Here is a 23883-nt window from a genome sequence, read left to right as displayed (position 1 = left end):
TTATAAAGTGTGGGCTCTAAAACTTGGCAAGACAAAACAAGAATTTTTCCTTCCATAGTGTTAGGTACAAAGTAATATTTTTTGGTTGATAGGGAGTAATATTTTTCAGGAAAGTACATAGAGATCACAGATTCTCTTTTGGCCTTAAATGGTGTATTGGAAAAGTATTGCTACATGGTAATACTTTTGGTATTACAAGTAATGCTTTTTTTTTAAGACATCTTTTTTAAAATACTTTTTATTGATTATGCTATTACAGTTATCCAGTTTTTCCCCCTTTGTTGCCCTCTATCCTATACCCCTCTCCCCTTTAACAATCTCCTTCCTGCCACCGTAAAGAGATCTTATATAATTAAAATCATCTTCAATTCAGGCTTGCTCATCTTGCAAGCAACGTACTGATTCATTTATTTTCTTGCCATTTCAGAGAAAAGCCAAAGGTCAAGAGCTGTTTGATCAGATTACGTATCACTTGGATCTTATTGAAAGCGACTATTTTGGACTGAGATTTATGGATTCTGCACAAGTAGCAGTAAGTAGCTGGTTTTTTTGGAGGTTGCAATATGGAGGCAGAAATGGAAAATTTCAAATGACATGCTAAGTGCTACAAGGGTACATACTCTTTTTAAATTTGTTTAAAGGCTACATATTCTTAATGTGTTCTTTCTTTCCTGTGGTTTTCTTATTAAGGTCTGAAGCACTGGCTCCTTGCTTCAGAATAACATGATTTGCTTGTTTTAAAAAAAAAAAAGTCTAACCCTAACCCAAATTATTAGAGCATGATCTTTATGGATGAGGCTTGGAAATCTGTTTTTAATAACCAGTGGGTTGGTTTGTGGTCATATTAGACTTTGAAAAGCACTCCGTAGTGGAAAGAATGGCAAACTTTTACGGGTGACAGAAGTTTTTAACTTGCAAATTAAGGTGAATAGATTAGGATATTCTTCCCTGAGATTTCTTCCAGATCTGTGATTCTGGATTAATAGATGTTCTTTGAGTGTGCATTTCAGATGAGAGAACAGTGTATGCAGTACAGTAAGAAGTTGGAGGCTTTTCAAAAAACTGAGTGTTGTATACTACTAGGATTTAACTTGAGGATTATTTAAAGAAAGGAGTAGGTAAGATTAGAAGGTGAATTAGTGGTGATAATCATCCAAAGTGAATACCAAAAGTGTTGAATAAAGTAATACATCACACAACAATGTGTCAGTCAGTAGTGTACCACATATATGATAGTAGTTCCATAAGATTATAATGGAACTGAACAATTCCTATCTTCTAGTGATGTAGTAGTTCAGTGTTAAGCTGTTTTAAATAAAACAGCTTATTTTGGTGTAGCATAAGTGTATAATGTTTATAAAGTCTACAGTACTGTACAGTAATATCTTAGACCTTCACATGCACTTACCCCTGCCTCACTGACTCACCCAGAGCAACTTCTAGTCCTGCAAGCCCCATTCATGTGCTACAGGTGTAGCCATTTTTATCTTTTGTGCTATACTTTTACTGTACTTTTTATATGTTTGGATATGTTGTTTGGATATGTTTAGATACACAAATACCTTTTTTTTACAGCTGGCATACACTATAGCTCATTAAAAATGGTGAATTTTAAGAATACTAATTGATATAGAGTGATATAAACAGTGGAAAGACACAGTATATTTATTTACCTCTGTTGCCCAGCCTATGGTAGGCACACAGAATGTTTACTGAATTCAGTTCTGGTCTGCACTTAGTTTGATAAAGGCTTGGTTGACTGTTGAGTTTAATATCATTCAACTCTCACCTCTAGAGTAAGGGATTAAAGTCTTCCAGTCAGATGAAAAAATAAATTATTTTAGGGGCAGACAATTAATTCATTGTGTGTTGTTTTGCGGGGGAGTTGAGGAGGAAAAGAGGTAGAACTATGCCAATGTTAGGTTTCAGGTACTTAAAATATTTAAGTAATTGTGGAAAGAAATAAACATACAATCATTGCTCAGTTGTATTATTTGCTCTTCACCAATACCAGCAATCATTGAATTACCAGATCCTAAAATGATTATTTCCCCTTTTATTTGATACACTTATAGTGCTTTTCTTGCTTTAATCTCTACTCCTTTTTTTTTTAAGAGGAAGCAGTATTTTTTTAAATTTTATTTATTTACTTTTAGAGAGAGGGGAAGGGAAGGAGAAAGAGAAGAAGAGAAACGTGAATGTGTGGTTGCCTCTCACGCTCTCCCAACTGGGGACCTGGCCCACAACTGAGGCATGTGCCCTGACTGGGAATTGAACTGGCAACCCTTTGGTTTGAAGGCCCACACTCAGTCCACTGAACTACACCAGCCAGGGCTGAATCCTGTTTTATTCAGTGGGTCATAATCTGTTAACTATTCATTTATTTCAATGCGCAAATTTCCCCAGGTTTGTCCAGCGGGCGCCTCTTCAGGATGGCTATTGTTTATTTAAGATGCATACATCATTCTTTGAGCATTTCCTGACCTTTCTATCCCAAAATGTTCATCTTATATTTCCCTTTTCCAGTCCTGGACTTTGCCAGTTTTCCAGTGAGATCTGTGGCTAGGTTTAGGGACTCTGTTTCCCTCTCCCTCTCTCTCTCTCTCTCTTTCTCTCTCTCACTCTTGCTCTTACTCTCATATAGAATACCATGACTTCACATAACTCCGATTTTAATTCAATACCACAGGACTTATTGCAGTTTTTCTTTTCCATATTTGTAGTTCTCTTCTACAGAAATTAGGTTTTGATTATAATTAGTATAGTATTTACTTGACTGATTACTTTGTATGAAATTTATCTCTAGTCTCAGCATCTCTGCACTGATGCTGACCTTGTTCAGACCACCTAATTACTTCTGGACTGAACTATCTGGGAAGAGGAGGGGCTTATGCAACTTCTGATATTCCACTTGCTTTATAAATGCTGACACTTCTTTGCAGATAGTGTTGTGCATTTATCTCCTCTAGAGGTTTAAAGTAGGATTAGAGGATATATAGATGGCAGGTAAACACACAAAAAGATGTTATATATCACTAGACAAAAGGGAAATGCAAACTTAAGATCTTGATGAGACATCATCACTACACACCTGTTAGAACAGCTAAAATAAAAAATAGTCATAACTCAGTGCTGGTGAGGATGTGGAGAAACGGGATCTCATAATGGTTTGGGGAATGTGAAAATGGTACAGCCTCTGTGGAAAATTGTCGAGCAGTTTCTTAAAAAACTAAACATACACATACCATGTGACTCAGCAATTGTATGCCTGGCTTTTTATCCCAGAGAAATAAAGACTTGTTTTCTTATAAAAACCTGTGCATGATTGATCATAGTGACTTTATTTGTAATAGGAAAGACTTGAAAAAAATAAAATGTCTTACAGTAGGTTAATAATTAAACAAACTGGCACATTTATATCATGGACTATTAATCAGCAATACAAAAGAAAAATCTATTGATAGACAACTTGGACGGATTTCAAGGGCATTATGCTGAGTGAAAAGAGCCAGTCTCTAAAGATCACATACTGTATGGTTCCATTTATATAACATTCTTTTTTCTTAAAAGAAATTTATTTATTTATATTTAGAGACAAGGGAAGGGAAGGAGAAAGAGAGGGAGAGAGACATTAATGTGTGGTTGCCTCTAGCACACCCTCTACTGGGGACCTGGCCTGCAACCCAGGCATGTGCCGCGATTGGGAATTGAACTGGCAACTCTGGTTCGTAGGCTGGCACTTAGTCTACTGAAACACACCAGTCAGGACTATATAACACTTCTTGAATTAACAAATTACAGAGATGAGATCAAATTAATGGTTGCCAAGGTGTAAGATTATTGGACATAGGAAATGGGTATGACTATAAAGGAGTAGTGTGAGAGAGCTCTTTGTGATAACGGGATATTTATTTTGATTGTGGTTACAGGAATCTAAATGTGTGATAAGTGGCACAGAACTGCATACAGCAGGTCCTTGAATAAAGTAATTTCGTTCTGTTGTTTTGTTCTAACATAGATGAGAAAAAAAGAGCAACAGTTGCCAGCCAGGACATTGTTTGCATGACCTGTCCATGTCTGCATGGGTTTTCCCCTAGGATGCCTGTTAACTCCCACAACCCAAAGATGTGCAAGTTGGGCGAATTGGAGTTGGGTGAACTGGTGTGTTTACATTGTTCCAGTCTGAGTGAGTGTGAGATATGTGTGTGCATGTTCTGTTCAGGCGGGTTTCCACCTTGAGCTGCCAGGACAGGCTTCAGCCACCTGCGACCCTGAACTGGAATAAGCATTTGGAAAATGATTATTTTACATTTTTTTATTTATCTTGGTAAATGTATGTTTAGCTCACATTTATTTTAATGTTTAATATTAGAAGTGTTTTGGGTCTTTATTTAGAAGATTAGTGGTGTTTTTATGACCAGAAATATGCTGTTAAGAGCTTAACTTTCATTTATATCAATCAGCTTATGGTAAAATTGGTTTTCATTATATGTCATTTTGCTTAAAGTGGCAGTGAGGACTTATTATATGCACATTGTACCAGTGTCAGTTTCTTGATTTTAATAGCATATTGTAGTTATGTAAGATGTAAGCATTGGCAGAAAGTGGGAGAAGGGTACACAAAACCTCTTGCTATTGCAACTTTTTGTGAATGTTTCATAATAAAATTTTCAAAGTAATAAGAAAAATATAGCGTGAGCCAAACAAAACATGTCTCTGGGCCAAGATTCAACCCTCTGACCTATAAGTTTGTGACCTCTGCTTGTTAAAGTTCTTCTAACTTCATATTTAGAGATTAGAATTTTAGCTGTCCAATCTGGTTTTTAAAGAAGAATGCATTACTTAGATTGTAGACACTTACTAGAAAAGGGGAACATAGGTAGCATTTCTCCTAATACCAAGAAAGAAGAAAAAAGAACTTAACATGTCATAGTAAATATGTTTTGCCTTTTTCTCAAATTGATTTGATAGCTTGTATTGGTTTGTTTTATATGTGTATTTTAAACTTCCCCTGTTCTCTATGAAAAAAAATCCTAAATAAAATGTCAGCAGCCTAATGAAAGTATAAATAATACATTATAGTCAGGTGGAGTTTATTCTCAGAAATGCAAAGATGATTCAGTATATAATTTATTATACATGGTATATCATGAGATTGTTACTTGCCTTTGCTGATAAGGGGATTATACTTTCTTGCTCAAGTAATATCAGTTTTGGCCCTGTGACTTGCTTTTGGCAGTGGAATGTGAGTTGATGTGATGTATGCAAGTTCTGAACAGGTTAACTAACCCTTCATTTGTGCTGTTATTCCTTTATTATCTACTTAAATGAAACAACATTCAAGAAGATTGAGACTAAAATCTTTACCACAAAAAAAAAGTGAGTAACTTGATTAGTTGAAGTTTATGGCTTTTAGTTTAAAGACAAAATTCAACACAGATAGAAATGGAGATGTTAGATCCAAAGCTGAGAGCTAGAAAATACTAAATTGTCTAGTGGAACACTGAGTAAATGTTTTGTAAGTGCACACCTGGATGCTGCAACAGTGGATCCCCTCCAGGGCAAATGCAGGATCAATGAGCTAAAGTGAGAGGTAATTCTTGTAAAAATTTTAGAATTTTCAGCTATTTCAAGTACTGTAGGCATGATGTGGTGAGCTGCCAGTTTGGCTTGCTGACCTCACACATTGGAGGTTGGGCAGATAATAATACTCTACTCTAGAATTCTTATCTTTTTGTTGTTGTTGTTTTTGTTTTGGTGGCCCATTAAGCCTCTTCTTCCTAGCCCACTAACACCTTGGATAAACCTAATGGACTTTGGACTGTATGGAGTTGACATTTCTGTGTAGGTCTAGCCCACCTGTGGAAGGTGTGTCCATATTCAGGGGTAATGGTGAGTGTTGGGTAGACAAGTGGCCCAACAGGCAGCACCTATGGAGAACAGACTCCGTGGTTGCTCAGTGGTTCTGATTTTTTTTTAATTTAATTATTTTAAGAACATAACAGTAGATTAATAAACATTAGAAGCATTCATACTAAATACAGAAAGGTGACAAAGATGCCCATTATTACCACTGCTATTTAATTTTATAATAGTAATACCAACCATTGCAGTTATTAAAGCTATAAAGGTTAGTTAGAAAGGAGGAGGTGAAACTATCTGTGTTAGAAGGTGATTAGATTGGATTGTAACTGAAAACACAAACAAGATGCAATAAAGTAGTGGGAAGGGAAAAATATATAGAAATAAATATGTGTGTGTTAAATATATAAGGTCTGTCCAGAAAAGGTCCAGCCACTGTTAATATAGTGAGAACAGTTGGTGCTATAATTCAGGGGTGTCAGACTCATTTTCATGGGGAGTTGCATCAGCCTTGTGGTTGCCTTCAAAGGGCCAGATGTAACTTTAGGACTGTATAGATGTAACTACTCCTTCACAGTTAAGTGAGAGCTTGGTGCTGCCGCTGGGTAGAAACAAGGTACTGGGCCAGATAAAACAAGGTGGAGGGCCAGATTCAGCCAGCAGGCCTTATGTTTGCCACCTGTGCATTATATTGATGTAACATGGCAGCCAAGTAGAGTGGACTGGACTGCGCATGTGTGAACAGTGCTGACTTCCCTGTACTGTTCATTGAGGGCCATAGATGCTGTTGAGTGGGCATGAGTACTGTGTGGCCATGCATTCAAAATGACTGAGTGAGTAGAGCAACAAATCTGCACCAGATTTTACATCAAGCTTGAACATTCTTCCGTGGAAACTATTTGGATGATTCAGGAGGCTGCAGCTGTGGACACTGGCAATTGGTAGCTTCATCACAACAGTGCGTCCACTCATGCATCGCGTCTTGTGCAGAGTTTTTTGATGAAACATCAAATCACCCAACACTAAGCTCCCTCCTTCCCTCCCCCTGCAGCCCAGATTTGGCACCCTGGGACTTCTGGCTTTTATGAAAACTGCCATCACCTTTTAAAAGGAGGAGATTTCAGACCATCGATATGATTCAGGAAAATACAACAGGGGAGCTGATGGTGATTAGGAGAACTGTGTGAGGTCGCCAGGTGCCTACTTTGAAGGGGACTGGGGTGTCATCATCCTATGTACAATGTTTCTTATAACTTCTTTAATAAATGTCTCTATTTTTCATATTATATGGCTGGATACCTTCTGGACAGACCCTAATATGTGCATATGGTAACACACATTTACTAAATAAGGAGGAACTGTAAGGAAAGGTATTTCCAAAGTAGACTTTGCTCTACTTCTGGAGAGTGACTATGTATTTCACCTAATTTGACTGCATTTCCACAAGAATCCCAAGTGTATACTAGTAATATAATAATATAAAGGCACAGTGGAAAATATATTTTAATGGCACATTTAAGTCCTCATTTTAGGATGTCTCATAACACAGACTGTTATTGCCTAAAAAGTAATTATCTAGAAAAATTTATAATGGACTAAATTGAAGTGATTTCAGTTAGTACAGCAATGCAAAACATTTGTCCTCTGTTTTCATAGTATAGATTTTTTTAACATTTTGTTAATTGTGTTAAAATTTGCTTTAATCCAATTCTGTAATTCAGAACATAAGCTTCTACTTCTCAGAGGAGGAATATTTTATGTAGAGGTAGTTGTTTTGAAAAATGACTAATGTTTCTCTGCCTTAAGGTCTTGTCTCTTTGAGCAAAAGTGGTGCTTTTCTTTAGTGGAGTAATGTAGGTCATTAGAAATCAGATTTATATGAAAAGCTGTTTATAGACTATTCGGCATTAGGGCCTGGGATGAAGGTGTGTGTATGTTAGTGTTTTGGAAGCTCCTTAGCTGATTTCTTTGGTTTAGTTAATGTATGTTGTGTTTGTGATTGTATGTTATTTATATTTTAAGACATACAAGTAAGTACTAAGTGTTCTTTCATGCCCAGCTTAATAGCATGGAAAGAAATGTAGCTTTCCACATCCTTTGATATATATGTTTGTCAACCAACCTTTAGAAGTAGAAAATTAAAAGGAAGTTTCTTTTTAATTTACCATAAGGAAGGAGAACTATGTTAGTTTCACACTAAATAACCAAGAATCTATCTGTATGCTTTCACATTTATCTTCTAACGTAATTTAAACTCAACTCCTAAAGATCCTGTCTCTGAGCTCTGAATTTTCCAGTCTCTGGGCTTGGAATGTGGAGGAGATGAAAGAAAACAGACTTGAGGATATATAAACATGAGCTCAGACCTTCCCCAGAAAAACCCAGAACTCCCCCAGCTACTAAATTTCACTTTAAAATGTGCTTGATGCTTCATCTGAATTTTGGGTTGTCTAGGGTCATGCCAGATATTAGAAAGTTATTAATTATATGCAGGTAGAAAAGAGACTAAAATGCCTACTTGGAGAAAACCTCTGATCCTTTATCTCACTGGGATGATTTTATGTTTAATGTGCTTCTTAGAATAGTAGGGAACAAACTAGAGGTTTAAGGAGAATTTATGAGACTACCCCTAAATTTCTTAAACTGAATGAAATTTTAGTCTAAGAGGACTTTAGGTTGTTCTTGAAATAGTAAGTGATTTGTCTTGTATTAATGTTTCCTTTATATTCCTGAAAGTTTATTTTGTCAAAATTTCTATTTAGCCTGTTGAGTTTTAGTCTGTTGTTCTTTACTTTTTCCCAGCACACACACACCTTTTTTTCCCCTTTCTTTCCTGTTTGAAAAAAACTCTGGAAAGAATCAGGAAACCCATAACAACTTGTGGAATATGTTTGTAAGTGTGATAATAGAAATTGGATATTATGGGGGGTGGCCTATTACAGGGGTTCAAGGGACTGTTGACCATATACCTTTTACCTTTTAATATTACCAAAAATTAAACTATATGAATATATTGGCTATATAAAATATTAAAATGAGGTAGTTCATGATTATTGTTTTAAATAATAAAGTTCTTTTGGTAGAGTAAATTGAAAATATAGGAAACAATGAAGAAGAAAATTATCACCAGTAATCTCAACCACCTAGATAATATCTCTGTTACTGTTTTGTTATATAGATTGTCTCAGTCCAAAAGAAAATGCATGTTTATATGAGTTGTACCTTTTGACAAAATAATTTATGACATTTTATAACCTGCCTTTTAAAATTTAACAATATATTTTAAGTAATTTCCCCGTTTTTTTAAGTATTTGCTTTCATTCATTTTAATTATCATGTGGTATTCTTTCATATTTATCCTTTGTTTAGGCAGTTTACTATTGTTGGACATATAGATTGTCTTACCTTTCTCTGATATATTGTAATTCCTTGTAGGTAAATGAGCACACATCCATAATGATTTGTATTTAAGGCATTGTCAAATTACCTCCTGTAAGGGTTGTGCTCATTTGCACTCATTATGGTGTATGGGAGTCTCCCTAAACATGGCTACAAGAAACTGCCCAGGTGACTAGCCATAAAATTGTTAATTTAATGCAGTATAGTAGGTAAAACCTGAAGATAGAGTGACTTCTAGGTCCATGGTTGTGGGGAGAAAACAATCTAGGTCATAAAAGCTAATTTTATCTTATACACTATATGTAATTGACACCAGGCTGTAGTAGGTATTTTGCACAATTAAACCTAGGATTTTTGGATATTGGATTGTTGGGCTTGGCCACGATGGATAGGATTTTTGCTGTTCTAGATTGAAATCTTTTCTGCAAATAGATTAAGTTGTATTCTGCCTACTGGCTGACCTAGCATTCTATTAATGTAGGTCTGAGTAAACTGAACATTTTTTAGATTGAAATATGCTTATAAGTGGATATCCAACTGAATTTATTAAAAGATGAGAGATGGCTGACTAAGTAAGCTACACACTTGGAATCCAGGGAAAATATTACAGTTTTAATTGCCTTGGAAAATATTTACTGACCATCTCATTTCAATGTGCAGAGGTACTGTGCTGACATACTGGTAGTTTTGTGAATTTTACTTTTGGAGCTTGAGAGAGAATGAGAAGAGGTTAGGGCACGTAATTGGCAAGAAAAGCAAATGGTTACAAGTCTATTTACAATGCAGCCTTGTTTACCCACTCTTCCCCTATCTGCATTTCTGAAACTGGATTCCTTAGCTCTGTGAACTGGTTAGTGTAAGAGCACTCTTTTCGTTTAGGGTGCTTGGAATTGTAAGCATGCAGGAGAGAAGGCAATTATGTGTATCTTAGTTGGATAAGTGTATCCTGTCACTGTTAGAACTTGGTGGTGTAAAAGGATTAATAAAGAGAAGTGAGCTGGGAATGGTTATCAGCAGAAGTCTCTGTAATTGGTTCTTAGGTCTGTTTGTATTATGGACAATTCAGAGTGAAGAGCACAGAAGTGCTAGTCACAATGTTAACATTTATTTGTTAAAGAAGCAAAGACTGCTTCATTTCATATGACTTTAGTTATGAGAAAAATCTGATTTTATTGTGCAGGCTCTTCTGAGTATTGTCTGTTTTATAAAATGTAAGTGGCATTGTTATTTCACCTAATTTGGGGTTATCTGTTAATAAATCTTAAATTTTTATTATAAGAATATGGAATATAAAGATACTTTTCTGTCTAATTTTAACAGTTGCCAGTCATTTATTTATTTATTTATTTTGAGAACTAAGGGCAAAATTGAGAATATCATTTTTGTTATTGAGAGCGTAAAGGTAATGTTGTAAGAAGTCATACCTGGTTTTAGGTCTTTTTGTGTTCATCTGTATCATAAACTTGCTGTGGATTTTGGGTAGATAACCCTCTCATTTTTGTTCTTTTTTTTCTTGTGAAATACAGGGTCTGGCAGAAATAACACCTGCTTGAGTGTGGTTGGTAGGGTAATAATATGGATGTAATAATTTATAGTTTTAATTTGAACATTTCATCTAAAATATATGGTGTGCTTGAGTGTGATATTATGTTACAGAATTACACACTTACGGTTTTATAATAAAAGATTTTGTAATTAAAAGGGTAAGACCTTTTTATTACAAAATCTTTTTTATTTGTGATGGATCCTGTATTTTGTTGTGGTTATCATTAAAAGCACGGTGAAAATTAACTTTTAGTAATTAAAATGTTAAGTTCTGTCATCTGCTTAACAGTTGAATTTTTGTTTTTGTTTTCAGCATTGGTTAGATGGTACAAAGAGTATTAAAAAGCAAGTAAAAAGTAAGTGTTGAAAAAATTGTGAAATAAAAATTGAATTATATAATTATATGTTAGCAACTGATTTCTAGTAGTAGGAGCATAAGAAATCATGTTTCAGATGAATTTCTTAGCATCTCTACTGTCTAAAAATAATTACAATCTGATATGCTGATCCTAAGTTATATTGGGTTAATGGTAATTAGATTCAAGTGCCTTACAATTTGTTTCCAGGAGAAAGCCTTGCACCTTGCAAATGAGATTGAGTTCCCATGAGATGCTTAACTTTTATTTAGTAACCTCTTATCTTGGACTTTCCTTGTTTTACATCTGTCCAGTTGTGGAAAATATTTTGAGCATTTAAGGCAGTAACTTCTTTAAAAAATTAAGAATAGCTAAAAGAAGCAATTCACATAAAACATCAGTATTGTTACTATCAATAGTTGGGAAAATACCAGTGTTCAATTCATAATACATCTTGTCCTGCATAGTAACAGATTTCAGGGCACCTCAACTCTAGACTTTACAAAGTAAGGGAACCACTGGAATAGAGAGATTAATGAAGTAGGTTAAGTGAATTGGAAAGTGTGTGGGAGGATTTGCCAGGAACAATTAATAACAGGCATTCCTCTGTACTCTGGAGAAACACAGCTCTGCAGATTTTTAGGGCCGTTAGATTGCACAGTGAAAACATTTTTATTTGATGTATTTGGCCCTGAACTGTTAGAATTAATTTTCAGCCATCTATTCTTCAGAGGATGCATGATTATGATTATACTGTACAACTATTGGTATAGTTAAAAAAATGTTGATTTATCTTTTTGTGTTTAATCAAGCCTATAGTGTAAACTGAATTATTGCCACAATAACCTGTTATCTTTTGGCTCCATTTCAATGGATTTTGACAAATTTAATGACTGTAAATTCTTACTGTTTAAACAATTATAAAACAATTAAAGCTTTATTTCTTTTTTTAATGGCAGTTGGTTCACCCTATTGTCTGCATTTTCGAGTTAAGTTTTATTCCTCAGAACCAAATAATCTTCGTGAAGAGCTCACGCGGTAAGACTACTGTCCAGAGTTGTACATGGGTAAAGTTTGGTCAGGCTAGCTAAAATGTTGGATAATTGTCCATAATTCTTTCCAGCTAATGCAGTGAATTCCTTGCCCCTCATAACAAGACCTCAGACAATAGAATTTTTTTTGAAAAGTGCTTTTTAACTGTAGAATTATTTTCCTTTATTTATCAGTTTTCAAAATAAAGAGTAAATGGTTTCCTAGCATCCTCCAAAGGTAAAGAGTGAGTTCTTTTTTTCTAATCCTTATCTGAGGATATGCTCATTGATTAGAGAGAAGAGAAAAACATCGATGTGTGAGAGAAATGTTAACCAGTTGCCTCTTGTATGTGCCCCTACTGGGGATCAAACCTGCAACCTAGGCATGTGCCCTGACTGGGATTCGAACCCACAGTCTTTTAGTGTACCAACCACACTCAAAACTACTGAACCACCCAGCCAGGGCACTAGTGAGTTCTTTTTTTTAAAGTATCATTATCAACTCATGTATTTTAAGCAGGGTAGATGTGTTTTAAAACATTTGCCTTGTTTATTGATGTTCAAAATGATCTATCTTTGGCCACAGGGGTTTATTCAAGTTAGCTCCTGATTTTCTTTATTGAAAGACCATTGATTAATAAAAAATGTTAGATTTTAGCCCTGGCTGGCGTAGCTCAGTGGATTGAGCGCGGGCTGGGAACCAAAGTTTCCCAGGTTCAATTCCCAGCCAGGGTACATTCCTGGGTTGCAGGCCATAACCCCCAGCAACTGCACATTGATGTTTCTCTCTCTCTCTATCTCCCTCCTTTCCCTCTCTAAAAATAAATAAATAAAATATTTTTAAAAAGATATAATACATGTTTAAAAAATGTTAGATTTTGATTTGAATAGTTTTGAATAAACCTTAAGTAGGTTATATATATACTTATTTTACTTTTTTCCTGTGCTCTTGGTATTTATCTATTGATGATACTGTAAATCCATGACTCATTCCACATACTATTAAGTAAAAAATTGAGTTGCTGAGTACCTTCAGAAAGGGTTTCCTCTTGACTACTTTGCCAATGTGATTATAGCTGTCATCCAGTTATATTTGCGCTTGTATCCCTTCACATATGAAGTGTCAGAGGAAAGTTAAATCATCTCACAGTGTTTATTCTCAGTGTTTTGCCTTAAACCTTTTCTCTCTACTGGAGTCTTCTGTGCCTGCCTTTTCTTGCTGTTATCTTGTAGAAATGCTACCATCTTGTGATGCTTATTGCCCCTTTTTTCTTATTTTTTTCTTGTATGGATTTTATTGTGGGTGAAATTCTGTAAGAATGTTTCTTCTCAAATTAGAAGGGTAAGATTATTTTTACAGTAGATTGTTCTGTTTAGTTAAGTTTGTGCCTTTTTTTTTCTTAGATATTTATTTGTTCTTCAATTAAAACAAGATATTCTCAGTGGAAAGTGAGTATTAGTGACATAAGGTAAACAACTTTTTCTTGAGTAGCTGAAAAATGTTTTTGAAAAATAAATTGTAATTATGAAAAAGAAACAGTCAAGATAAAGTATGTATTTCCATTTGTCTTAAAATGAAAGTTGTGAAATTGACTTGTTTAACCAATTTTCTGTTTGTTCTCAGATTGGAGTGTCCCTTTGATACAGCAGTTCAGTTGGCAGCTTATAATCTGCAAGGTAAGCAGTTCTCATGTTGACTGTTAGGAGTTAAGTATCATTTTTTCAGTGTGTGTTAAAGAATTTCAAAAGATTTAAATTCATGTGCAAGAAGAAAACCAGCACTGTTTTTGTGCAAATTTGTATCAGTATCCAACTCTGACTCAGTTTTCACTTGTTTTAGAACCTTGCCTTCTATTTCTCCCCTTTTGCTTCTTTTGCTTTTTTTTTCTGTCAATAGTGTTTCCAAACAAAAGTCATAGTCTACTTGTTAAATGTTAAATTCAGTAAATGTTATAATTGACACTCAGCTAATTTTTTTCTTGAATACAGTTATATATTAGTAAGTTGCTATTGGCATATGGTTTACTTTAGTCTTATTCTTAAAAATGAATCCATGAAGGAATTACTTAAGAGTGTATTTAAAAGTTTCTGATAGTTATTTTGAGTATAAAAATGTTTTCCAGTAAATGAGAATAATGAAAACCTCAAATCTTGTACCTTGTTTAACTGATCACATACTATTAAACTTAGGGATTTTCTGCTGAAAAATTGACATTTTAGTAAAACTATAAGTTCAGTCATTCACAAAATGGAAAAAATTTTCTGATTATAATTTCATACTTTTTGAGGGGGGGATGCTGATTCCATGTTTATCCCCAATAATTGCTATTATGTAGATAAGACTAAATTGTTAATGTTTTGTGCTACACCTAATATTTTGCTTATTTTGTGCTACCACTATTTAAGAAAGCATATTTTCCTGTTGATGGAGGGATTGATGAATGGAGGAAATTTCTGTACTTTAGAAATTTGCAACTAGTATAAATTGTTATTTGCTTGTCTCCATCTACTATCCTAGCCCATCTACAAATTAAAACTTTTCTCATTTGCAGACTATCAACTAGATACTAGCTTGGAAATGCTATGCCTCTAGCATTATAATAATCAGAAGTATATAATTATATGCATCTTTCTTGAAAGCACATTTTTTATATTAATTCCTGTGTGAAGTTGTTAATTCTAAAATTCTTTGATCTACTGAAAAGCTGTCATTTTCAATATCTGTTATACCATTTATTTTGTTATATAGTCTGAATTGAAAATACAGTTTTTATACATTTTGGTGTATTTAACAAAACACTTCAGAATAGTGCTCACTAAATACTCTTTGATTTATACATGTGACTGTTATATTATCTCTTAGCCCTACTTACATATATATTTTTAAATAAAATTTCTACTTGATCTTTTCACCCATGGCACCATTATTTTGGATTCCTCCAAATTTCATGTTATGTCTTATGCATCCCATTGTCCCCTGTCTAGTATTTTAGCAAATCCTATTAGTTCTTAAGGTCCTTAAGAATAAACATGCTGAAGTATTACACTTATCTTCATAAAATAACTTTTTTATTAGCTTTTTCTCATACTCTCAAGTTCACTTATCTGAATCATTTCAGTATATATATTCTGAACAACATGGTGTAGCAGATTTGGTTTGGAGTTCCTTAAAGACACTGTGGTCCAGGCAAAAGAGCAATTTCTTTAGCAATGAAGGGGTGTGATAGTATTCTTCAAGGTTGTTGTGAAGTTAATAGACAGTACATTTGTAATATATCTACTGTGTAGAGTAGGTGCTCAATAAATAATGTTATCACCCTGACTGGTGTGGCTTAGTTGTCTAGGTGTTGTCCCACAAAGTAGAAGGTCGATGGTCAGGACACACATGCCTGGGTTGTGGGTTTGGTCCCCTGTCAAGGTGTGTACAGGAGGCAACTGATCGATTTTTCTCTCTCACATCGATGTTTCCAGCTCTCCCTTGCCTCTCCTCTCTCTAAAAACGAAAAATAAAATATTTTAAGAAAATGTTACTACTATTTTTATGATTATCTCAATGTAGTTTTCTCTCTTGGTAGCTAGATTTTTTTTTATAAAAATGGAAATATTTTAAGTTTTTTAATGCACAAGATACTCGTTTAAAGGAAAAAATATAAAGTATAGAAAACTAGAATGTTTTCCCTTCTTGCCCAAACCCACAGTTTAGAGGTAGCCACAGATAAGTATATAAATGTTTGTGCATTGTTCAGTTCTTTTCTGCTGCCTTTCTTCTCCAAATATATTTTAGCAAGACTGTATTTAAAATTAATAATTCAAAATTCTAGGAGCATAACATCTTATAGTGCTATATGCTGATGCATTCTTTGCATATTATATTCTTAACAGATACCAGCTAATTGTTAAGGATTGCTAAATATTCTTATTTATTCATTATAAAGTCAAAAGTTATTTCCCTGTGGAAGTCTAGGAAGAGGTTTTCACACAAAAGATAAACATAATAAGATTCAAATAAATTAAAAAGATATTTAATTAGAAATACACCGTTAACCTCAAACATGTCACTTGTGTGTATAGAAAAAGAAGTCTTCAGCTTCTGGCCAAGATGGAGGCATAGGTAGACACACTATGCCTCCTCAGCCAGCCAAAAGAAGGACAACAACAATTTAAAAACAAAACAAAAAAATAACCAGAACTGACAGAAAATTAAACTGTATGGAAGTCCGACAACCAAGGAGATAAACAAGAAACATTCATCCAGACCATTAGGAGGGGTGGAGATGAGCAGCCAGCCAGAGAGGACTTGTGGCAAGGCGGTGGCTGGCAGACCTGGCAAGGTGGCAGCTGGTGGAGCGTGTGACCCACATTTGTGTGCAGATAAACCGGGAGGAACAACTGGGAAGCGAGACAGATGGCTCAACCCAGGGTCCCAGAGCTGGGAAATAAAGCTTCAAACCGCTGATTGAAAACAGTTGTGGGGGTTGAGGTATCAGCAGGAGAAACTCCCAGCCTTGCAGAAGAGTTCTTTGGAGAGACCCACAGGGTCCTAGAATGTACACAAGCCCACCCACCCGGGAATCAGCACCAGAAGGGCCCAATTTGCTTGTGGGTAGCAGGGTAAGTGACTGAAGACTGTCAGAGAGCTGACCAAGTATCATATTCCTGTCTCAGACCCCTCCCCCACATAGAGTGTCACAAAGCAGCGATGTGAGTTACCCTGCCCTGGTGAACAAACACCTAAGGCTCTGCCCCTTACTACATAACAGGCACAGTGAGACCAAAAAAAAAAAAATGGCCCAAATGAAGGAACAGATAAAAGCTCCAGGAAAAATATAACTAAGTGATGAAGAGATAGCCAGTCTATATGATACACAGTTCAAAACACTGGTAATCAGATGCTCACAGAAATGGCTGAGTACGGTTACAAAATAGGGGAAAAAATGAAGGCTATGCTAAGTGAAATAAAGGAAAATGTACAGTGAATCAACAGTGACAGGAAGGAAACTGGGACTCAAATGAACGGTTTGGATCAGAAGGAAGAAACATTCAACCAGAACAGAATGAAGAAATAAGAATTCAAAAAAATGAGGAGAGGCTTAGGAACCTCCAGGACATCTTTAAAAGTTCCAACATCCGAATTATAGGGGTACCAGAAGGAGAAGAGGAAGAGCAAGAAACTGAAACCTTATTTGAAAACATAATGAAGGAGAACTTCCCCAAAATGGCAAAGGAAATAGACTTCTAGGAAGCTCAGAGAGTCCCAGAGAAGTTGGACCCAAAAAAGAATACACCAAGGCACATCATAATTACTTTAGTCAAGGTAAAAATGAAGGAGAGAATCCTAGAAGCAGCAAGAGAAAAGGAGACAGTTATCTACAAAGGAGTTCCCATCAGACTGTCAGCTGATTTCTCAAAAGAGACCTTACAGGCAAGAAAGGGCTAGAAAGAAATATTCCAAGTCAGGAAAGGCAAGGACCTACATCCAAGATGGCTCTATCCAGCAAAGCTTTCATTTAGAATGGAAAGGCAGATAAAGTGCTTCTCAGATAAGATCAAGTTAAAGGAGTTCATCATCATCCAGCCCTTATGATATGAAATGTTAAAGGGACTTATCTAAGAAAAAGAAGATAAAAAAATATGAACAGTAAAATGACAACAAGCTCACAGCTATGAACAACCACACCTAAAACAAAAACAAAAACAAACTAAGCAAACAACTAGAACAGAAACAGAATCACAGAAATGGAGATCACATGGAGAGTTATCAACAGGGCAGTGGGAGTGGGGGAAAGGTACAGAGAATTAGTAGTATAGAGAATAGGTAGAAAATAGACAGGGGGAGGTTAAGAATAATATAGGAAATTTAGAAGCCAAAGAACTTACGTGTATGACCCACAGACATGAACTAAAGAGGGAGGAATGTGGGTTGGAGGGGCTGTGCAGGGCAGAGGGGAATGGGGGGTGATGGACAACTGTAATAGCATAATCAATAAAATATATTTAAAAAATAAAATGTAAAATACAAGTTAAAAATAAATAAATAAAAGAAGTCAGCCTGGCTGGCATAGCTCAGTGGATTGAGCGCAGGCTGAGAACCAAAGTGTCCCAGGTTCGATTCCCAGCCAAGGTACATTCCTAGGTTGCAGGCCATAACCCCCAGCAACTGCACATTGATGTTTCTCTCTCTCTCTCTCTCTCTCTCTCTCTCTCTCTCTCTCTCTCTCTCCCTCTCCTCCCTTCCGTCTCTAAAAATAAATAAAATATTAAAAAAAAAAAAAAGAAGTCATCAGTATAAACTAGGTGAATTTTTGGGACTAGTTTGGGTGTTGACAATTCCTAATAATTTTATGAAAGAATCTTTATAATCTTGGCAATATTTATTAATAAAATTGGTTGCAGAGGAAGATTTGGAAGGAAATAAACTTATTAGCAAAGTATAACTTTGTGAAACTTACATTTGTAGCTGAACTTGGTGACTATGATCTTGCTGAGCATAGTCCTGAACTTGTATCTGAGTTCAGGTTCATGCCCATTCAGACTGAAGAGATGGAGCTGGCTATTTTTCAGAAATGGAAGGAATACAGGTACTTGACATTTTATCACACTTTCTGTAACATCACTATAATAATGATCTGATATTTGTTTTCTTCTATTTCTATACTTGGTATATAATTCAGTTTACATTTATTATTATTTAAAAAATTTATTTATTTTATTTCAGAGGTCAGACACCAGCACAAGCTGAAACCAATTATCTGAATAAAGCCAAATGGCTAGAAATGTATGGGGTTGATATGCACGTGGTCAAGGTAAGCACTCTGTTGTGATGCTTTTGAAAAAATTCATTGCTTCAAGATTCAAGCTATGAAATTTTTCAATCTGAGAAAGGCCATGGAGTGTACATGCGATAGCAGGGGGTACTTTAGATGAGTGGTTTATAAGGGCTGAGATTATATACTGAATGATAAGAATCTCACATACAGGTTAATTATAAGAAAGAAGACAGACAAGCAAAATTTCCAAAAAGTGTATCTTCTCTTTTAAGCTGCTGTTTCTTTTCAGTTTTTTAAAACCACCTTTTGATTTTTCACTTCATATCATCTTACATCATGTAACACAAGCAGGTTCTATAAAAATTAAAATAGTTGAGGAAGCAAAGTTCAAAATCTGTAACTTTATAGAGGACTTTGGTAAGCTGTAGTATAGCTTGTGTATGATTTAAGATATTTCTAGTTTAAGTAGCTAAAATTTCCCAGAAACAGTTTTTTTTCAAAATTTGTGATTTAAGTGGTGAACAGAATATGGGAAGAATCTGGAAAGAGCTTTTGTTGTAGTGGGAGTGTAATTATTTTCAGTGAAGACATACCTTTAAAATTATAGTATTTCAATGAGCTAATTGTACACATTAATATTCCTGGGAATGTTGTTTTGGATACTCTGTTGAAAACACCTTGTGAATTAATATTACTGGTATATAATTAATATAATTCACTGTGGAAATAAAATTAAACAGTTGTGTAAAATTGTGAAACTTGTTTTATGCAAATAAAGCTAACACATTTCACTTTCCTTAAATTAGGCCAGAGATGGGAATGACTATAGCTTGGGACTAACTCCAACAGGAGTTCTTGTTTTTGAAGGAGAAACCAAAATTGGCTTATTTTTTTGGTAAGCAGAGTTAATGTCCAAGATTTTTATTGTTGTTTTGTTTTTTAATATGTAAAAACATTTATATGAAGTTAGTATATAAAATAGAACTTGGAAATCAAATAGTTCTGAAAAGCTTCTAAATGAATTGAAACTCTCTGTTGTCATACTCCTACCCATCTTTATTCCCAGTAAAACTCTCCTGCCCTCACTTTCCATTAGTTCCAAGGTAGGTCAACATGCATGTTTTAATATGAATATTACATATTTCTGTATGTATTAAATGTTCACATGGGCACTCACTCTTGTCATGAAGTTATGTCAGTATATTTAGTACTTCTTTTTCCACAGCCTTTTTACTCCCTACTCCTTATTGTATAAGAGGAAGATATTAATACTTTTACATCTCTTTTTAATCTATGCTTCTCTTCTATGTCCCAACTTCTGTCATCCAAACTTTTAAATTATATTTGTGTTTTACATTAAGGATAGATATATAACCATAGTTAAGAGCTTCAGGTTTTGTCTGGTTGGTTTTAAAAGCTGAAAATCAGGAAATAGTGTTTACATTACTATGTCTGTCTCAGAACTGTTACAGACTTTAGTAGAATATTGGTGTTATATATGTGGGCTGAAGATGGCCCTGTGTGAGGATGTGAGGACTGTTATTTAGCTCAAAGTCCGCCAGCATAAAACTCAAATTCTTACACATCCATTTGCTTTACATATAGCCTAGTAAGTATATTTTTAGCCATTTAGAACCTGTCTTTTTTGCATATCCTACTGAAAACTGCTAGCAGTAGATGAAACAAATCTTTTAGCTATATAAGACTCCAAACCACTACTGCCCTTTAGAGCTCTCTGACTGAGAGAATTCCCCATTGCTGCTGAATGCCATTGCCTAGACACATAAGCCTCCTCTCTGATTCCCTTCCTTTCTGGCAGTTCCCGTGCCGTCTTCTCCTTCTAGGTGGTGGTCCTGTGCCATTTGTCTCTAGATGTTCTCCACCTGTAAAGGACTTCCCTCTTGTGCAACCCTGTCCAAACACCTTTCAACAAAGCCCATTGTGCAATACTGCTGTCTCTCTCTCTCTCTCTTTTTCCTGATGTACCCTAAAATCCAAAATCCTTGAAATCACAACTGGGATTACCTTTCCTTACTGTATAGCTTTTTGTTTTTACTAATGCTCTTGGCTCCTCCTCCCCCAGTGGCTTGCACAGCACCACATACATCCCTTTAAATTACCTGCCTTTGTGTTCTCAACTTCTTTAAAATTCTCAAGGGTTACATGAAATGATTCTTCTATTTCATTGTGACCTGTTTGCTGTCCAAGATGCTCTGTAGCTTTTATCTTGGGACTTCCAATTTGGTTCTCAGCCAGGATCCTGTGTTTTCTTCCCATATTTTTTTCTCTGTGCTTTTGTTTTTTCTGACTTTATATATATATTTATATATATTTTCTCAACTGCTTGAGAAAAGGGTGTAGGAGATAAAATATTTGAATCCTTGGATGCCTTAAAATGGTATATTTTTCTCTTAATGCTTTCTTGATAATTGAGCCAAGAATGGAATTTTAGGTTGAAAAGTATTTCCCCTTAAGGAGTTGAGGATAGCATTTCATTTGTTTCTGCATCCAGGTGTCCCTGCTAGGGGCTTTCCTGAGAGGCTTGAGCGGAGGACCTTCATTACTGTCCCTTGCTGGGTGAGGGAGCTTTGGTGTTTGTTTATTTACCCAGTCCTTGAGTGTTAATTCTCTGACACTTCCAGCTTGCCCAGTGGGCTAATGAGATATGCTTCATGGTCAGAAAATGCTGTAGGCAGTGAGATAAAGCATCTTTATCTCGTAGATTGTTGTTAGAATGAATTCAATTAAAACACATAAAATACTTAGAAGACTACCTGATACTTAGTAGGCATTATGTAAGTATTTGTTACACTTAAATAAGTGATAGATACCCCTCCTCCACCTATTACATTTACTATTTTAGTACAGCTCTTGTAAGCAGCTATCTTTTACAGTTATATTTTATGTAGATTATGTTTAAAATTAGTGAGAATTGCATTGTTTTGGCATTTTACAGTTCACAGAAGTAGAGAGTTCAAATGTGATAGGATGTTTAGGGTTTTCGTACAGGAGAGAGTTGGAAAGTGGGCCATAAAGTGAGGTTAAAATTTTATTTTTTTAATTAAAGATGTATTTCCTCAAACCAAAATTGCTGTAGAAAATAGAGTTGAGGACCATAATTAATCATTTGTTTTCCTCTATGCTTTTAAAAAAGCTTTATAGTCTTTCTTGTGTCCAGTTCCTGGGTTGCTGCTTTGACACTAGGCCTGAGGGTCCCTTACACTGTATTTGGGAGCCTATGAAGTATATATTTTTTAAAAGATTTTGTTTGTAGAGAGAAGGGAAGTGGGGGAGAAAGAAAGGGAGGGGAACATCAATGTGTGGTTGCCTCTCACACACCCTCTACTGGGGACCTGGCCCACAATCCAGGCATATGCCCGGACTGGGAATCAAACTGGTGACCCTACAGTTTGCAGGCCGACTTTTAATCCGCTGACCCACACAAACCAGGGCAGGGGGCCTTTGAAATACTTATATGGATTTCTCCAATTGTTTTTCCTTAACATTTTTCTTTTAAGCCTCATCAGGGACATTTTTATTGATTTTAGACAGAGAGGGAAGGGGGGAGAGAGAGAAAGAGAAATATTGATGTAAGAGAGAAACACTGAACAATTGCCTCCCGTACATGCCCTGACTGGGGATTGAACCCTCAACCTAGTTATGTGCCCTGACCGGGAATCAAACCCACAACCTCTTGGTGCACAGGACAACGCGCCAGCCAACTGAGCCACTGGGCCAGGGCTCCTTAACATTTTTAATGCCTGATACATGTGTAGCATTAATTTGCTAGAGTTAATTGCTTTTGAAACTTTTTTCCCCTTACTAACTATTTTTATCATTGGAGGCCTTCTTGATGGGCAGTGCAGGTTATGTTTTAATATGTTTTAATTTATGTTATTAATGTGCTTGAATTAACAACAACATTTTTGTGACATTTATTTGAAATCTAGCTATTATTCTGATATTGTTACAGGCCTAAGATAACCAGATTGGATTTTAAGAAGAATAAATTAACCCTGGTGGTGGTAGAAGATGATGATCAGGTGGGAATTATATTTCATTACTTATTAACAGTGACTGTGTTGTGTGGTAACTTAAATTTATTTTTTTAAGATTTTATTTATTTATTTTTAGAGAGGGGAAAGGAGGGAGAAAGAGAGAGGGAGAAACGTTAATGTGTGATTGCCTCTCAGTGCCCTTCATTGGATACCTGGTCCGAAACCCAGGCATGTGCCCTGACTGGGAATCAAAGCAGCGATTCTTTGGTTTGCAGCCCACGCTCAATCTGCTGAGCTACACCAGCCAGGGCTTAAGTTTCTAAAAGAAGAAAATGTTCCTTGTTTTATAGAGCCATAGAATTAAATAAAGTATTCTAAACTAAGGATTATTTTTTTCCCAGTTGAATGTAGTTCCTAACTTATACACACAATGACATGGGCTCATTTCAAATGCATTATACTGAATGAAAGAGGCCAGACTCAAAAGATCATGACCATGTGAGTTTATTTATATGACAGTCTGGGAAAGGGAAACCTCTAGGAATGGAGACTAGATCACTGATTATTTGGGACTAGGTGGAGTGAGGAACAGCACAATGAATTTTGGGGAATGAGATAACCAATTTGTATCCTGATTTTGGTGGTGGTTGCTATTTTTAACCTTTTTAAAATCTCATGGCACATATAAACTAATCACCAACATTCTGCGGCATACAAAAAATACATATTTTTGCCAATCTGACAAACAAAAAGAGGTATTATTTTGATTTATTCATACCAAACAGTTATTGTTGTGTTGGTTTTTGTCTTTTTTTTTATTATTTGACAGTCTAAGGGAAAAGAGGTCAGTGCCTCTGACTAAATAGTCAGGTGTTGCATGTTTTAGAAATTCTTGTGGCACATCAGTTGAAAATCACTGCTTTGT

At 35.5% G+C, this 23883-nt stretch overlaps 1 protein-coding gene across 4 annotated transcripts in view; it reads left to right on the top strand.

The window, feature by feature from the left end:
* EPB41L5 (erythrocyte membrane protein band 4.1 like 5) overlaps nt 1-23883 on the top strand; it is a 175142-nt gene that overhangs the window by 17540 nt on the left and 133719 nt on the right. For all 4 annotated transcript variants that reach the window (XM_045825863.1, XM_045825862.1, XM_045825861.1 and 1 more), the window contains exons 3-11: nt 428-532; nt 11120-11162; nt 12122-12200; nt 13598-13642; nt 13818-13870; nt 18651-18771; nt 18909-18996; nt 19767-19855; nt 22934-23003. In XM_045825863.1, coding sequence (XP_045681819.1) covers nt 428-532; nt 11120-11162; nt 12122-12200; nt 13598-13642; nt 13818-13870; nt 18651-18771; nt 18909-18996; nt 19767-19855; nt 22934-23003 — 693 coding nt within the window. The remainder of the gene's footprint in view (nt 1-427; nt 533-11119; nt 11163-12121; nt 12201-13597; nt 13643-13817; nt 13871-18650; nt 18772-18908; nt 18997-19766; nt 19856-22933; nt 23004-23883) is intronic.

Source organism: Phyllostomus hastatus, unplaced genomic scaffold, assembly GCF_019186645.2.
Source record: "Phyllostomus hastatus isolate PE091 unplaced genomic scaffold, TTU_PhHast_1.1 phas_scaffold_60, whole genome shotgun sequence".
NCBI classification, from domain to species: Eukaryota; Metazoa; Chordata; class Mammalia; order Chiroptera; family Phyllostomidae; genus Phyllostomus; species Phyllostomus hastatus.
The sequence above is the reverse complement of the archived record's forward strand: the minus strand, read 5'-3'. Positions and strand labels throughout refer to the sequence as shown.